General features: G+C 40.3%; 1 protein-coding gene across 2 annotated transcripts in view; it reads left to right on the forward strand.

The window, feature by feature from the left end:
• The window catches only part of CFAP53 (cilia and flagella associated protein 53), a 33,715-nt gene that overhangs the window by 4,072 nt on the left and 11,383 nt on the right, over nucleotides 1-18,260 (forward strand). The window contains exons 2-5 of one of the 2 annotated variants that reach the window (XM_003267495.1): nucleotides 230-459; nucleotides 1,211-1,384; nucleotides 10,371-10,674; nucleotides 11,179-11,397. In XM_003267495.1, coding sequence (XP_003267543.1) covers nucleotides 230-459; nucleotides 1,211-1,384; nucleotides 10,371-10,674; nucleotides 11,179-11,397 — 927 coding nt within the window. The remainder of the gene's footprint in view (nucleotides 1-229; nucleotides 460-1,210; nucleotides 1,385-10,370; nucleotides 10,675-11,178; nucleotides 11,398-18,260) is intronic. The other variant, XM_030810457.1, reaches the window with a different exon arrangement.

Consider the following 18,260-nt stretch of genomic DNA (forward strand, 5'->3'; position numbering starts at 1 on the left):
TGGCACATTAGAAATATTTGAGACTGTTTTGATGACATCTTAGGTATAGGCTCAGAGAATGAAACAAGTTACTCTTTAGGTGCATAAGCTGTATTCAGTTGTAGTAGGATGTATTAGTTTTTTATACCCAATTTTATTTAGTATGAGTATTGATTGAGAGCGTAACTAATTGAAAATATGCAGTTGATTCTTTGGCTTATTATAGGTGATAGTTGGTTTTTGTTTTCAGAGATCCAAGCCTCCTAAAGGCCAAGGGGCTGAGCACCATCTAGAAAGAATCCGACGCAGCCATCAGAAGCATAATGCTATTTTGGCTTCCATTAAGTCAAGTGAGCGGGATCGCTTGAAAGTTGAGTGGGACCAGCACAATGACTGCAAGTTTTTGGACAGCCTTGTGCGAGCAAGAATCAAGGATGCCGTGCAAGGGTTTATCATTAACATTGAAGAAAGACGAAATAAGTAAGGCTCACAAACCTGGGACACAAACCACGAAATATTCCTAAAACCACAATTTGAGATTGACCAGTCAAAAATCAAATTTGGGAAGGATCATGGCTGAGATATTTATATTGAATCCATAGCTATTGCTGGTTAATATTTTTAATATTTTTACTTGTGATAACCTATATTTTGATGAAAAACAATCTATTGTTTCGTATTTCATTATTTTGATTGAAACCTGTTCATTTACTCTTTTGTTAAAAATATATATTTCGTATCTTATTTGTATGTGATCAAATAAAATATGGTGCAGTTGGTTGGGCTTAGTGGGTCATGCCTATAATCCTACCACTTTGGGAGGCTGAGGTGGGAGGATTGTTTGAGCCCAGGAGTTTGAGACCAGCCTGGGCAACATGAGATCCCATCTCTACAAAAAATGAAAAAATAGCTGGGCATAGGGGCACCTGCCTGTAGTCCCAGCTGTTCAGGAGGCTGAGGTGGGAGGATCACCTGAGCCCAGGAGGTCAAGGCTGCAGTGAGCCATGATCACACTGCACTCCAGCCTGGGTGACAGAGCGAGATCCTGTCTCAAAAAAACACAAAACGAAACAAAAAACAAACCAACCAGTCTCATTTTATGGAAGACTGCAATGATCTTTCTCTTCTTACAAATTAGACCTATAATTCTGAAATTGAATATAACAACAATTAATAAAATGATGCATGTAGCATGACAGTTTTCTTTTTTTTTTTTGGCTTTTTGTTTCAGGCTACGTGAGCTTTTAGCGTTAGAAGAAAATAAGTATTTTACAGAAATGCAATTGAAGAAAGAAACCATTGAGGAGAAAAAAGATAGGATGAGAGAGAAAACTAGATTACTAAAAGAGAAGAATGAAAAAGAGAGGCAGGATTTTGTGGCTGAAAAGCTAGACCAGCAATTCAGGTAATGAAATCAGAAAACACGCAAACAGAATCCAAAGTTGGTACATTAAAATAGATTTAAGAATGCTAATTTAAAGTAAATTAGTCTTAAGAGGATATACAGAGTAGTTGTAACTTTAAGTCTTGGCAATATATTACATATCATTGAATAATACAGTGTGTGCTTGAGAACTATGTTCTAATGTTCTGTGCTTGCTTCTCAATTAGAATGGAAGTAACAAAGGAGATTATGTTACTGAACTTTAGGTATTAACCTCACCCTTGCTGTTGGCAGGAAGTTCTTCAAAAGCCCCTATGCTAAGGAATCTTTGGTAAAGTTGGGCTCTCCCCCTGCTGCTATAGTCTCTACCTGTGCTGTATGTGTGCTTGGGTTCCCTGGGGGGTTTTTGGTTGTCATCTTTTGAGACAGGGTCTTGCTCTGTCACCCAGGCTGGAGTGCAGTGGCATGATCATGACTACAACCTCCACCTCCTGAGCCCAAAGTGATCCTCCCACCTCAGCCTCTCAAGTAGCTGGGACTATAGGCACGCGCCACTGTGCCCCACTAATTTTTTTGTATTTTTTGTAGAGACGGGGGTTTCGTCATGTTGCGCAGGGTGGTTTTGAACGCTTGGACTCAAGTGATCCACTCACCTCAGCTACCCAAAGTATTAGAATTACAGGCATGAGCCACCATGCCCGGCCCTCTCTCCTCTCTTCTTTATTGTCTGTTTCCTTGCCTGGTATTCTGATCATTGGGGTCTGATCACCTGGACTTATAAAGCATTTCCTGACCCAGACCCATGGTGACCCTCAGTTTTCAGACCCCTGGTCTTTACGGTACTCAGTCTGGCCCTGTGGTTGCCTCTGTATCCCTTTTCATTGTGGTTTTCCATCGTAGGATACTCTGAGTCTGTGTCCTGATAGACTACCCACTACTGTGCACTTACAGAGGGAAGATTTGCGTGGGAGTACCCAAGAGTGATCCTCTGAGATGATCTATAGTGTTATATACAGAAGCTTGGCAGATGCTTTTAATTTCACAAACCAAGACATTCCTTACCTCTAAAGCAAAAATATACTAAAAAGTCTCCCTCCCTAGAGCTACAGCTCTTAGAACAAGAGCTATTATGTATTTATAATGTTATTATAATTCCTCAGTTATATTTTCAGTGCTTCTGATACTTCTAAGAGTGTAAACATTAAGAATTGCTGTTATTTGGCTGGGCGCAGTGGCTCACACCTATAATCCCAGCACTTTGATCACTTGAGACCAGGAGTTTGAGACCACCCTGGGCAATAGAGTGGGACCTTATTTCTATAAAAAATAAAGAAATTGGCCGGGCGCAGTGGCTCATGTATGTAATCCCAACACTTTGGGAGGCTGAGGTGGGTGGATTACCTGAGGTCAGGAGTTCAAGACTGGTCTGGCCAACATGGTGAAACCCCATCTCTACTAAAAATACAAAAATTAGCCGGGCATGGTGGCACACGCCTGTAATTATTGACTATAGTCATCCTGTTGTGCTATCAAATAGTAGGTCTAATTCATTCATTCATTTTTTTTTTTTGGTACCCATTAACTGTTCCCACCTCCACCCCCAACCCTCCACTATCCTTCCCAGCCTCTGGTAACCATCCTTCTCTATCTCCATGAGTTCAATTGTTTTGATTTTTAGATACCACAAATTAGTGAGAACATGCAATGTTTGTCTTTCTGTGCCTGGCTTATTTCACTTAACATAATGACCTCCAGTTCCATCCATGGTGTTATAAATGACTGGATTTCATTCTTTGTTTATAGCTGAATAGTACTCCATTGTGTATGTGTACCACATTTTCTTTATCCATTCATCTGTTGATGGACACTTAGGTTGCTTCCAAATCTTAGCTGTTGTAAACAGCACTACAACAAACATGGGAGTTTAGCTATCTCTTCAATATACTGATTTCCTTTCTTTTGGGCCTATACCTAGCAGTGGGATTGCTGGATCTTATGGTAGCTCTATTTTTAGTTTTTTGAGGAACCTCCAAACTGTTCTCCATAGTGGTTGTATTACACTCCCACAAGCAGTGTACAAGGGTTCCCTTTTCTCCACATCCTCACCAGGATTTGTTATTGCCTGTCTTTTGGATATAAGCGATTTTAATTGGGGGGAAATGATATATCACTGTAGTTTTGATCTGCATTTCTCTGATGATCCGTGATGTTGGGCACCTTTTCATATGCCTGTTTGCCATTTGTATGTCTTCTTTTGAGAAATGTCTGTTGAAATCTTTTGTCCATTTTTTTATTGGATTATTGAATTTTTTTCTTATAGAGTTGTTTGAGCTCCTTATATATTCTGGTTATTAATCTGTTTTCAGAGGGATAGTTTGCAAATATTTTCTCCCATTCTGTGGGTTGTCTCTTCACTTTGTTGATTGTATCTTTTGCTGTGCAGAAGCTTTTTAACTTGATATGATCCCATTTGTCCATTTTTGCTTTGGTTGCCCGTGCTTGTAGGGTATTGCTCAAGAAATCTTTGCTCAGGCCAATGTCCTAGAGATTTTTCCCCAATGTTTTCTTGTAGTAGTTTCATAGTTTGAGGTCTTAGATTTAAGTCTTGGATCTATTTTGATTTGATTTTTGTATATGATAAAAGATAGGGTCTATTTTCATTCTTTTGCATATGGATATCCAGTTTTCCCAGCATCATATATTGAAGAGACTGTCTTTTTCCCAGTGCAAGTTCTTGGCTCCTTTGTCAAAAATGAGTTCACTGTAAGTGTGTAGATTTGTTTCTGGGTTCTCTACTCTTTTTCATTGGTTTATGTGTCTGTTTTTTTGCCAGTACCATGCTGTTTGAGGTACTATAGCTCTGTAGTATAATTCGAAGTCAGGTAATGTGATTCCTCCAGATTTGTTATTTTTGCTTAGAATAGCTTTGGCTATTCTGGATCTTTTGTGGTTCCATACAAATTTTAGGATTTTTTTTCTTTTCTTTTCTTATTTTATTTTATTTCATTTTAATTTGAGACATGGTCTCACTTGGTTGTCCAGGCTGGAGTGTATATTGCCCAGGCTGGAATGCAGTTACAGGATCTCAGCTCACTGCAACCTCTGCCTCGCAGGTTAGGTTCAAGCAGTTCTCCTGCCTCAGCCTCCCAAGTAGCTGGGACCACAGGTGTGTACCGCCACCCTCAGCTAATTTTTGTATTTTTAATAGAGATGGGGTTTCCCTATGTTGCCCAGGCTGGTGTCGAACTCCTAGTCTCAAGTGATCTACCCACCTTGGCCTCCCAAAGTTCTGGGATTACAGGCATGAGCAACTGTTTTTTCTATTTCTGTGAAGAATGTTATTGGTATTTTGATAGGGATTGCATTTTGTCTGTAGATTGCTTTGGGTAGTACAGATGTTTTAATAATATTGATTCTTCCAATCCAAGAACATGGAATATGTTTCAATTTTTTGATGTCCTCTTCAATTTCTTTCATCAGTGTTTTATGGTTTTCATTGTAGAGATCTTTCACTTCTTTGGTTAATTCCTAGGTAATTTTATTTGTGGCTATTGTAAGTGGGGTTACTTTTTAAATTTTTTTTTCGCGTTGTTCACTGCAAGCATATAGAAATGCTATTGATTTTTGTATGTTGATTTTGTATCCTGCAACTTTACTGAATTTGTTTAGCAGTTCTAAGACTTTTCTTGTGGAGTCTAGATTTTTCCAAATATGAGATCGTGTCATCTGCAAACAAGGATAATTTGACTTCTTACTTTGAAATTTGGATGCCCATTATATCTTTCTCTTGTCTGATTGCTCTAGCTAGGTCTTCCAATACTATGTTGAATAATAGTAGTGATGGTGCATTTTGCCCCTTTTTTCAGATGCATCTCTCAGTGCAGTGATGATCACATGAATGACCCATGGAATGCCCTAAATCATCGATTTCATCTGTCTTTTAATTTTAGAGTAACTGGCTAAGGTTTTTATATTCAGAAGGGATTTTTAAAGTCCAAATATTACCTGGAAGTGTTTAAAACATAGCTATTAGCATTCATTCATTCAGTAAGTATTTTTGGGCTCCTACTTTATGCCGGGCTCTGTGAGAGTGAGTGTCACTTAGGTTGTTAGGTCATCTAGTATGAGTGGGGCAAGGTGTGTATCATGTTAAGCCAGATTCAGGAATGGATGATCCAAAAATACCTGAGTTTAAATCTGGTGGAATACAGAAGGAATACAAGAGTTCATTTTTCATAGCACTCAAAATTTGAGTAGACCAGAAATCCAAAGGTCAACAGATGTGAGAAAGCAGCAGAATGACATCTGTGGAGGGATCAAGACGTGGTGCAGAGAAAAGCTTCTTCCATCTGCTCTTTCTGTCATGAAGTCGCTATTAATAATATGGACAGCCCTAAACCCTCAACCCTCCTACTAGAGGCCAGAAGGAGAAGTAAGCCATTGCAGTGAGTAGTAGATAAAAGTTGCAGATGCAGCTGCTAAAAGTAAATTCAGACTGCTAAAAGGAGAGGGAATGGGAAGTTTCAGGGCTTGGGGAGCTGCTGAAAGAGGGCAGTGAAGAAACCCGGAGTAGTAACGCACAGGGCCAGAAGTGACTTGCCACCCTCCTTGGCTTGTAGATGGATAACTGAGTTCTACAGGTAGGGATTTGTCTAGATCTTAAGCTTGAGGTGACCAAAAGAGGATTAGTCTTGGATTTTCAAGCCTGTGTAAAGCATGCACTCATACCCTGGCTCAGTGGGATTTGGACATCTTTGCTACTGGTTGCTGGGGGGAAAAGATGCCGTGGGTGGAAAATGGTATATTAGCCAAGTGACTCTCAATGGACCATTCATATATTTTCTACTCCCTAGTAAATTTATCTTAATATATTAAGAAAACAAAATGGTTCATAAGTGGTTGTGCTTTTAAAATTTATGGATTTAGCAACATTTTACAGATTTCACTTGTATAACTGAGTTTTTGCTAGTTAGATGAATTGTTAAAAATATTAAAGAAACAAATGTATCCTATAGTAATATAATTTGAAAACAAATTGTTTTTAGTGTTTTGAATGCAGCACTGCCAATTCCTCAACATAGATCAGCAAACGTACTTTTGAGTAAGGGTGCGTTATTAGACCCTACTACTGAAAATATAGTTGAGGCTTTAACATGTATATTAATATAAAGCAGAATGAAAATTTTCTTCTTCTTTTTCTTGTGCTTTTTTTTTTGTATTCCATTGTATAAATATACCACAATTTATTTCTTCTCCTGGTGACAGTCATTTCAGTTATTTTCAGTTTGGGACTCTTATGAATAAAGCTACGATGAATAGACGTGTCCTTTAATGGCATATGCATTCATTTCTCTTTGATATATTCAGTGACATTTGTAGAATATTTGATACCTGGAGTAGATCATTTTTAGTGATCCCTATCTTCTATACAGCAAAATTATTTTCAGCAATAATAATGCAATGAAATGGATAATAATGGCAAGCAAAAATTACCAGGGGTTTTGTTTTGTTTTAATTTTTAATTTTAAATAATTATATGTTTACAGAAAGTGCACAGATAGTACAGAGATCCCATTTACCCCTCACCTAGTTTCCCCCAATGGTTATATCTTACATAATTGTAATACAATATTAAGACAAGGAAATTGACAGTCATGCAAGGTGTGTGTATAGTTCTGTGCCATTTTATCACCTGTAGACTGTGTAACCACCCTACAGTCAAGATACAGAACTATTCCATCACTGCAAAAATTTCCTTCATGTTACTCTTCTAGAGTCATGCCCACTACTCTCACCCCCATCATTCCTAACCCTGGCAACAACTAATCTCTATCCCCATAATTTCATCATTTTAAGAATGTTATATAAATGGAATCACACAATATATGATCTTTAGAGATTGGCCTTTTTCACTCAACATAATGCCTTTGAGGTCCATCCAAGTTGTTGGAGGTATTGTTAGTTTGTCTTTTTTATTGCTGAGTAGTATTCCATTGCATGAATGTACCTCAGTTTGGTTAAACCATTCACTTACTGAAGGACATTTTGGTTGTTTCTAGTTTTGCTCTATTATAAGTAAATCTGACAGGAACGTTTGTGTACAGGTTTTTGTGTGAGCATATGTTTTTGTTTATTGAGGATAATTATCATATACTATTGCTGGATCATATGCAAATTTGTTTTGTTTTGTTTTGTTTGAGACAGAGTTTCGCTCTTGTTGCCCAGGCTGGAATGAAATGGCATGATCTCGGCTCATTGCAGCCTCTGCCTCCTGGGTTCAAGCGATTCTCCTACCTCGGTCTCCCAAGTAGCTTGGATTACAGGCATGCGCCACCAAGCCCGGCTAATTTTTTGTATTTTTAGTAGAGATGCGGTTTCTCCATGTTGGTCAGGCTGGTCTTGAACGCCCGACCTTAGGTGATCCATCCACCTCGGCTTTCCAAAGTGCTGAGATTACAGGCGTGAGCCACCACTCCCAGCCATAAATGTAATTTTTTCTTTTTTAATAAACACTAAACTATTTTCTAGAGTAGCTGTACCATTTTATAGTCCCACCAGCAGTATATGAGAGATCCAGTTTTTCCACATCCTGGTCCTTTTGGTAGTGGCATTGTTGTTTTGTATTGTTTTGTTTTGTTTTTGTTTTTAGCTGTTCTAATAGGTGTGCTGTGATATCTCATCATGGGCTTCATTGGGATTTACCTAATGGCTGGTGATGTTGAGCAACTTTTCATGTGCTTATTTTCCATCTGTACATTTTCTTTGGTGAAATGTCTCTTTACATCTTTTGCCCATTTCTAATTAGATTTTTAGAATTTAGCTTGTTTTAGCCGTTAAGTTTTTGCCTTTTTTTTTTTTTTTTAGCTGTTAAGTTTTGAGGATTCTTTATGTATTCTAGATAGTACTTCTTTGTCTGATACATGGTTTTTTTCCTAGACTATAGCTTATCTCTTTTTTTTTCATTTTTTAAATGTTTTTTTCTTTTCTTACCCCAGACATTCAGCAATCTTGTCTTATTTATCCTATTAAAAGGATCTTTTACAGAGCAAAAGCTTTTAATATCAATGAAATCAAATTTGTGAATATTTCTTTTATGGATTGTGCTTTTGGTACATTACGAAATTTCTTTTTAAATGCCCTGTAATTATACACAGTTAATGATTAGACCCCAGATTAAGGTAGGCATTTCGAGGGTTTGTTTTGGGGTGTTTTTATTAATGAATACCCTAGGATGTTTGGTCAGAATGCCTGTGGGTCAGAGGTAGTCTTGCCTCTGTCAGTTGCTGGCAGAGGTGATACAATGAAACACCAAAGAATCCAAACTCCAGGGCCACACTGCCAGCTCTTCAGTCCCAGTTCTACCACATACGAAATGGACAAACTTAGGTAAGATGCTTAACTGCTCTGTGCTTCCATTTCCTCATCTGTAAACCAAGGACAATAAAAATAATAAAAATAAATTTGCAGTAATGTTCATTGCCATATTGATTATTATGAAGATTACAAGAGTTCATATGTGTTAAAGTGCTTACAATAGTGTCTGGCAGATAATAAGCACTTAATAACTTTTGCTTATAATATTCCTACTACTGGCTATGTGACTTGGGAAGACACTTAGGCTCCCTGAGTCTCTGTTGCTTTAACTCTAAGATGAGGATGATACCTGCTACCTGTAAACTATAAAGCACTCACAAACATAAAGTTTTCCTCTTATCAATGATTGTTATCATTAGAATAAATAGATATTCTGTCTATCATTTAATTTATTTTTTAGAAACAGGGTCTTACTGACCTAGAGTGCAGGCTAGAATGCATTGATATGGTCCTAGCTCACTGCAGCCTCAAACTCCTGAGTTCAAGTGGTCTTCTGGCCTCAGTCTCCCAAGTAGCTAGGACTACAGGCATGTGCCAGCATGCCTAGCTAATTTTTTAAAAATTTTTATAGAGACAAGGTCTCACTGTGTTGCCCAGGCTAGTCCTGGTCTCCAGCGATCCTCCTGCCTTGGCCTCCCGAAGTGTTGGGGTTACAGATATGAGTCACCATGCCTGGCCAGATATCCTATCTAGCTATAGTGAGCATCTCAGCCTGGTGTGGTGGCTCATGCCCGTAATCCCAGCACTTTGGAAGTCTGAGGCAGGAGGATCACTTCAGGCTAGGAGTTTGAGACCAGCCCTGGCAACATAGCAAGACCCTGTCTCTACAAAAATAAAAATTTTTTAATTAGCCAGACATGGTGACATGTGCTTATAGTCTCAGCTACTTGGGAGGCTAAGGTGGGAGGATGACTTGAGGCCAGGAGTTCAAGGATGCAGTGAGCCATGATCATGCCACTGCATTCCAGCCTGGGCGGCAGAGTGAGACCTTGTCTCTTAAAAAAAAAGTGAGCGGCTGGGCACGGTGGCTCGCGCCTCTAATCCCAGCACTTTGGGAGGCTGAGGCAGGCAGATCACAAGGTCAGGAGATCGAGACCACCCTGGCTAACACGGTGAAACCCCATCTCTACTAAAAATACAAAAAAATTAGCTGGATGTGGTGGTGGGCACCTATAGTCCCAACTATTCGGAAGGCTGGGGCAGGAGAATGGCATGAACCCGCGAGGCAGAGCTTGCAGTGAGCCGAGATGGCGCCACCGCACTCCAGCCTGGGCAACAGAGCGAGACTCTGTCTCAAAAAAAAAAAAAAAAAAAAGTAAGCATCCCTAAATTAGGGGTTCTCAAAGTCAAGTGAATAGGTCAGTCATTGGGGTTAACAGGTTGAGTTTTTGATCCGAGTTCACACAGGAAATGGAGTCAGGGCTGCCTTTGCTTCACTCCAGTTTCCATAGTCAGGCTGTGCCATCCTGGTGCTTGCCCTCCCTGCTGCTCCCTCTTGTTTCCTGTGCTCCGATGGCCTGCATCCAGGTCTCTGATTTTTCTTGCTTCATTGTGTGATTGTACAGATGTGTGCCTCAATAGAGCAGTGCCTCATGAAAGGCTGGGTTTTGTCTTTTTAAAATTTTCCTTTCAGGGAACGCTGTGAGGAGCTCCGTGTTGAATTGTTTTGTATCCATCAGAAGAAGGTGTGTGAGGAGCGGAAAGCGCAGATTGCATTTAATGAGGAGCTGAGGAGGCAAAAGCTGGTGGAAGAGCAGATGTTCTCCAAGCTCTGGGAGGAAGACCGATTAGCCAAGGAAAAGCGAGAAGCCCAAGAGGCGAGGAGACAGAAAGAGCTGATGGAGAACACACGCCTGGGGCTGAATGCCCAGATCACCAGCATCAAGGCACAAAGGCAGGCAGCACAGCTGCTGAAGGAAGAGGAGGCGCGCCTTGTGGTGGGCCTTTAAAATGTTTGTTAGAGGGTGATCAATGCCATGGGTGTAGTACAGTTTGCAGGCCTGTTACTGTACAGTTTGTCTGATGGCCTGGGCTAGTTCATAGGCACATTTCCATTTTTGGACTCTTAGTGCTGGTTAATAATGTATCCAAATGTATGGTGCAGAGTACATAGAAGGGTCAAGTGTGGAAGGCCAACACACCCACAGGTGGAGAATGGTGGTGGACAATGGGTACTGGGATTAAAAGTGGTTTCTCTTTATACTTTTCTGTTTTCAACTCTACAACTATTTATTACATTATAATCACACATGCCCAGGCAATTTTCACAGTTTTATTGCTGACTTAACTATGAAAATGCAAGTTTTCTTTCTTACAGCCTCTCTAAATCCAGGTGTGTATGTATTTCCAGAAATCCTTTATTCCCATCTCTGAAGTCAAATGCATTAACTTGTCTTGTCCAACTCTACTGATGCATTATCTTTATTATGATTCTACCTTAGGAAAGTAACAACGCACAGATTAATCATGAGAATGAACAGGATAAGCTAAAGAAACAGAAGGCAAAGCAGGAAACTAGGACCATTTTGCAAAAAGCCCTACAAGAGAGGATAGAACATATTCAGCAGGAATACAGAGAAGAACAGGACTTGAACATGAAGCTCGTGCAAAGGGCCCTTCAAGACTTACAGGAAGAGGCAGATAAAAAGAAACAAAAAAGAGTAAGACATTTTTTTGGTGCCTGCTACCTGCTGGAAGGGATTCCTTACTGAGTTCTCAGTCTTGTGGAAGATGGCTACAAATACATAGCAGTGCTACTCTGAGTGTGGTCCACGAGCCAACAGCATCAGCACCATCTGGGAAAATGTTAGAAACAGAAATTCACAGGCTCTGGAATCAGGATCTCCCAATCAAAATCATGACGGGCAGGAAATCTGTGTTTCAGCACACTCCCCCCAGGTGATTCTGATGCTAACTAAAGTCTGAGAACTCCTGGAATTTGAGGAAGACATCACTCAGAAAGTGACATTTGAGTTGGACCTTAAAGGATATGTCAAGTTTTGTCAGGCAAAAAGAGTAGGGAAAGGCATTCAGTATTGAGTTAGCTACCTATACGTTTGGAATTTGGATTGAACTTTTAAGAGTGTTTTGTTTCTCCCACAGGTGCTTTTTCTTGTTTTTACCTTGTTCTTAGTGTGCATGTGCTTTGTTTTTTAATTAAACTTCTCTCTCTCTCTCTTTTTTTTTTTTTTTTTTGAGACAGAGTCTCACTCTGTAACCCAGGCTGGAGTGCAGTGGCATAATCATGGCTCAGTGTAGCCTCGCCCTCCTGGGCTCAAGCAATCCTCCCACCTCAGCCTCCCAAGTAGCTGGGACTACAGACATCCACCACCTAGCCTGGCTAATTTAAGTACTTTTTGTAGAGACAGGGTTTTGCCAAATTGCCCAGCCTGGTCTGGAGTGGGCTCAAGTGATCCTCCCACCTCGGCCTCCTAAAGTGCTGGGATTACAGGTGTGAACCACTGTGCCTGGATAAAGTTTTCATTTTGATATGATTGTAGATTCACATGCAGTTTTAAGAAATAATACAGAGAGATTCTTTGTACCCTTTACTCTGGTTCCCTCAATGGTAATATCTTGCAAAACTATACTACCATGCCAGTCAGGATGTTGACATTGATATAATCAAGATACTGAACATCTCATCACCACCAGGATCTCTCATATTGCCCTTTTATAGCCACACCTACTTTCCTCTTGCCCCACCCCCTTCTTAACCCTGTTCATTTCTATAATTTTATTATTTTGGGAATGTTAGTAGAATCATATAGTATGTAATCTTTCCAGATAGCCTTTTTCACTTAGCATAACCCTCAGGAGATTGTCCAACTTTTTGGATCTATCAATAGTTGTTTATTTTTATTTATTTATTTTTATTTATTTTTTTTTTTGAGACAGTCTTGCCCTGTCACTCAGGCTGGAGTGCAGTGGTGTGGTCTCAGCTCCCTGCAGCCTCAACTTCCCAGGCTCAACTGATACTTCAACCTCAACCTCCTGAGTAGTTGGGACTACAGGCACAAGCCACCATGCCCAGCTAGTTTTCTTATTTTTTGTAGAGATGGGGTCTCACTATGCTGCCCGGGCTGTTCTTGAACTCCTGGGCTCAAGTGATTCTCCTGCCTTGGCCTCCCAAAGTGTTGGGTTTACAGGCATGAGTCACTGCGCCCAGCCTTCTTTTTATTCTTTGTTTGTTTGTTTGTTTGAGATAGAATTTCACTCTTGCTGCCCAGGCTGGAGTGCAGTGGCGTGATCTCGGCTCACTGCAAACTCCGCCTCATGGATTCAAGCACTTTTCCTGTCTCAGCCTCCTGAGTAGCTGGGATTACAGGTGGGTGCCACTGCGTCTGGCTAATTTTTGTGTTTTTAGTAGAGACGGGGTTTTGCCACGTTGGCCAGGCTGGTCTGAAACTCCTGACCTCAGGTGATCAACCCGCCTCGGCCTCCCAATTTATTCTTGAGTAGTATTCATGGTATAGATTTACCACAGTTTGTTTAGCCATTCACCTGTTGAAGGACATTTGAGTTATTTCCAGGTTATGGCTATTATGAGTAAAGCTGCTATAATCATTTGAGTACAGGTTTTTCTGTGAACACATTCTCACTTTTTTTTTTAGACGGAGTCTTGCTCTGTCACCCAGGCTGGAGTGCAGTGGCATGGTCTTGGCTCACTGTAACCTCCACCTCCCGGGTTCAAGTGATTCTCCTGCCACAGCCTCCTGAGTAGCTAGGATTACAGGTGTGTGCCACCATGCCTGGCTAATTTTTTCTACTTTTAGTAGAGATGGGATGTCACCATGTTGGCCAGGCTGGTCTTGAACTCCTGACCTCAAGTGACCCACCCACCTCAGCCTCCCAAAGTGCTTGGATTACAGGCGTGAGCCACCACACCCAGCACAAATCATCATTTCTATGAGATAAATGCCTAGAAGAGCAATTGCTATGTCATATAGTAATTGCATGTTTAGTTTTTTAAAGAAACCGCTAAACTGTTTTTCAGAGTAGCCATACCATCTTACATTCCCACCAGCAATACGTGAGCAATCCAGTTTCTCCACATCCTCACCAGCATTTGGTGCTATCACTATTGTTCCTTTAACCATTCTGATAGATGTGTAGCAACATCTCATTGTGGTTTAATTTACATTTCCCTAATGGCTAATGATTTTGAACAACTTTTTATGAGCCTGTTTTCCATCTGTATGTCTTCTTCGATGAAATGTCTCTTCATGTCTTTTGCCCATTTTCTGTTTTTTTTTTGTTTTTTTTGTTTTTTTGTTTTTTTTTTGTTGGGCCAGTATCTCACTCTGTCACTTAGGCTGGAATACAGTGGCATAATCATAGCTCACTGCAGCCTCCAACTCCTGGTTTTTGCCCATTATCTAATTGACTTGCTTATTTGATTTGTTTTTTCCTGTTGAGTTTTTTGTTCACATTTAAATCATCTTATTTATTTTTTTAACAGCTTCAAGAGAGAATTCACATAACATCCAGTTCCCCAGTTTAAACCACACAATTCAGTGGATTTTACTGTTTTCACAGATATGCGCAGCCATCATCACATTCTATTTTAGAACATTTTCACTATCCTGCTGTCCCTTCTTCCCCACCTCCTGCCTCCAGTCCTAAGCAGCCACTTATCTACTTTGTGTCTCTATAGATTTCCCCATTCTGGACTTTGATATGAATGGAATCACATGTTAGTGACCTGTTGACTGTCTTCTTTCACTTAGCATAATGTTTTCAAGATTTATCCACAATTGTAGCATGGATCGCTATTTTATTTGTTTTTGTGGCTGAATGATATTCCATTGTGTGGATATGCCACATTTTGTTTATGCATTATGTCGGCTGATGGACATTTGGGTTATTTCCACTTTTTGGCTATCATGAATAATGCTACTATGAACATTCATATACACAGTTTTGTGTGGACATACGTTTTTATTTTTCTTTGGGGCATGTATCTAGAAGTAGTACTACTGGGCCATACGGTAACTCTGTGTTGAAGTTTTGAGGAACTGCCAAATTGTTTTCCAAAGTGGCTGAACCATTTTACATTCCCACCAGCAGTGTATGAGGGTTTTGATTTATCCACATGCTCACCAACACTTGTTATTGTCTGTCTTTTTTATTTTACCCATCGTAATGCATCTGAATTGGTATCTCATTATGGTTTTTATTTGTATTTCCCTAGTGACTAATGATATTGAGCCTCTTTTCATGTGCTTATTATGGTCATTTGTAAATCTTCCTTGGAGAAATCTACTTGAAGGCTATTCTGTATTCTTAGAGAAGTCTATTCAAGTCCTTTGCCCATATTTTAGTTGGGTTATTGGTCCTTTTATTATTGAGTTGTAAGAGTTCTTTTTTTTTTTCTTTTTCTCTTTTTTTTAAGTCTCGTTCTTGTCGCCCAGGCTGGAGTGCAATGGTGCAATCTCATCTCACTGCAACCTCCACCTCCCAGGTTCAAGCGATTCTCCTGCCTCAGCCTTCCGAGTTGCTGGGATTACAGGTGCCTGCCACCACGCCTGGGTAATTTTTTTGTATTTTTAGTAGAGACGGGGTTTCACCATGTTGGCCAGGCTGGTCTTGAACTCCTGACCTTAGGCGATCCACCCACCTCAGCCTCCCAAAGTGCTGGGATTACAGGCATGAGCCACCACGCCCAGCCAAGAGTTCTTTTTATTTTCTAGATTGAAGCCTCTTACCAGATAAATGACTTGCAATTATTTTCTTTCATTCTGTAGGTTGTCTTTTTACTTTTTTGATGATGTCCTTTAAATCACAAAAGTTTTAAATTTTGACAAAGTTCAATTTAGCTATATTTTCTTTTGTTGCTTATGCTTTGGGGGTCCTATCTAAAAAACAGTTACCTACTCTAGGATCACAAAGATGTACTCCTTTGTTTTCTTGTTAGAGTGTTATAATTTTAGCTTTTACATTTAGGCTTTTGATCCATTTTAAGTTTTGTATATGGCATGAGATAAGGATCCTAATTCATTATTCTGCATGTGGATATCCAGTTATTCCAGCATCATTTGTTGAAATAATTGTCTAATTGTTCCCCTATTGAATTGTCTTATCACCCTTGTCAAAAATGAATTACAGTAAAGTGAAGGTTTATTTCTGGACACTCAGTTCTAGTCCATCAATCTATATATCTATCCTTAGTCCAGTATAACAAATCTACATGTCTTGATTACTGTAGCTTTGTAGTAAGTTTGAAATCAGAAAATGTAAATGCTGGCTGGGCACAGTGGCTCACGCCTGTAATCCCAGCACTTTGGGAGGCTGAGGCAGGAGGATCACCTGAGGTCAGGAGTTTGAGACCAGCCTGACCAACATGGTGAAACCCCGTCTCTACCAAAAATACAAAAATTAGCTGGGCATGGTGGCCCATGCCTGTAATCCCAGCTACTTTGGAGGCTGAGGCAGGAGAATCACTTGAACCAGGAGGCGGAGGTTGCAGTGTGCTGAGATCACGTCATTGCACTCCAGCCCAAGCAACAAGAGTGAATCTCCACCATTGCACTCCAGCCTGGACAACCAGAGTGACACTTCATCTCAAAATAAATAAATAAATAAATAAATAAATATATAAATAAATAAATAAATAGAGAGAGAAAATGTAAATCCTCAAACTTTGTTCTTTTTCAAATTATTTTGGCTATTCTGGCTCCCTTGCATGTCCATGTATCTAGAAGTTACATGGATCAGCTTATCAATTTCTGCAAAGAAGCCAGTTGAGATTTTGGTAAAGATTGTGTTGAACCTATAGGTCAATTTGGAAAGTGCTGCCATTTTCACAGTATTGTTTTCTGATTCATGAACTTAGGCTGTCTTTCCATTTATTTAGGTCTTCTTTAATTTCTTTCAGTAATGTTTCTTAGTTTTCAGAGTATACATTTTAACACTTACTTTGTTAAATTTATTCCTAAGTATAACATTTCTATTTGGAAATAAAATTTTTAATTTCATTTTAGATTGATGCTGTCAAATAGAAATACAAGGACTTTTGTATATTGGTCTTGTATTCTGCAACATTGCTAAACTCGTTTATTAGTTTTAATAGTTTTTGTTTTTTTTTGAGATAGAGTCTCATTCTGTCACCCAGGCTCGAGTGCAGTGGCGTGTTCTTGGCTCACTGCAACCTCTGCCTCCCAGGTTCAAGCGATCCTCCTGCCTCAGCCTCCTAAGTAGCTGGGACTGCAGGCTTGTGCCACCACACCCAGCTAATTTTTTTGTATTTTTAGTAGAGATGGGGTTTCACCATGTTGGCCAGGCTGGTTTCCATCTCCTGACCTCGAGTGATCTGCCCACCTCAGCCTCCGAAAGTGCTGGGATTACAGGCATGAGCCACCGTGCCTGGCCAAGCTTCAATAGTTTTTTAGTGGATTATTAGTTCACTCTTCTTTTTGGTGCTCAGATTGCCTAATTCTAGATCATGGGAGTCCCTTTAAGTGGGCTGTCATGCTCTTTTGATACTGTCCACCAATGGACTTTGATAGTTTTCTTGATTCTGGCACAATAAGATGTCCCAGGTTCATCCTGTTCAGTTTCTGCTCCAGTCTTATAATTGATTATTTTCCCAAGGATTGTTGGTTCTTTTTAGTGGGAAATGGTATTAGTCTGTTTTCACACTGCTATAAAGAACTACCTGACACTAGGTAACTTATTTAAAAAAGAAGGTGTAATTGACTCACAGTTTCACATGGCTAGGGAAGGCTCAGGAAACTTAAAATCACAGTGGAAGGGGAAGCAAGGCACGTCTTACTTGGCGGCAGGAGGGAGGGAGTGAAGAAAGCCATACTTTTAACCATCAGATCTCATGGGAACTCACTATCATGAGAACAGCATGGGGGAAACTACCCCATAACCCAGTCACCTCCCACCAGGTCCCTCCCCTTACACATGGGGATTACAATTCAAGATGTGAGTTTGGTGGGGATACAGAGCCAAACCATATCAGGTATTTAATAATATCTACAACCTTGGTATTGGATGAACTCATTGCTATTGGATAATTACAGCAACATGGCAGTAGCCAACTAAAAATGCCTGCACTAAATAAACAGCAGGTCTCAACTTTAGCTGCACATTACTATCACCTGGGGGAATGTAAAAGCTATCCATTAAATAGGAATTTCTGGGGGTGGGACTTAGCCCTCAATACTTTCTTTTTTTTTTTTTTTGAAACGGAGTCTCACTCTGTCGCCCAGGCTGGAGTGCAGTGGTGCGATCTCGGCTCATTGCAAGGCCCGCCTCCTGGGTTCATGCCATTCTCCTGCCTCAGCCTCCCGAGTAGCTGGGACTATAGGCGCCCACCACCACGCCTGGCTAATTTTTTTGTATTTTTAATAGAGACGGGGTTTGGGTTTCACCATGTTAGCCAGATGGTCTTGATCTCCTGACCTCGTGATCCACCCACCTCGGCCTCCCAAAGTGCTGGGATTACAGGCTTGAGCCACCGTGCCTGGCCAGCTGTCAATACTTTGTAAAGCTCCCCAGGTGACTCCAAAGTGTA

This window comes from Nomascus leucogenys, chromosome 4, assembly GCF_006542625.1.
Source record: "Nomascus leucogenys isolate Asia chromosome 4, Asia_NLE_v1, whole genome shotgun sequence".
Lineage (NCBI taxonomy): Eukaryota > Metazoa > Chordata > Mammalia > Primates > Hylobatidae > Nomascus > Nomascus leucogenys.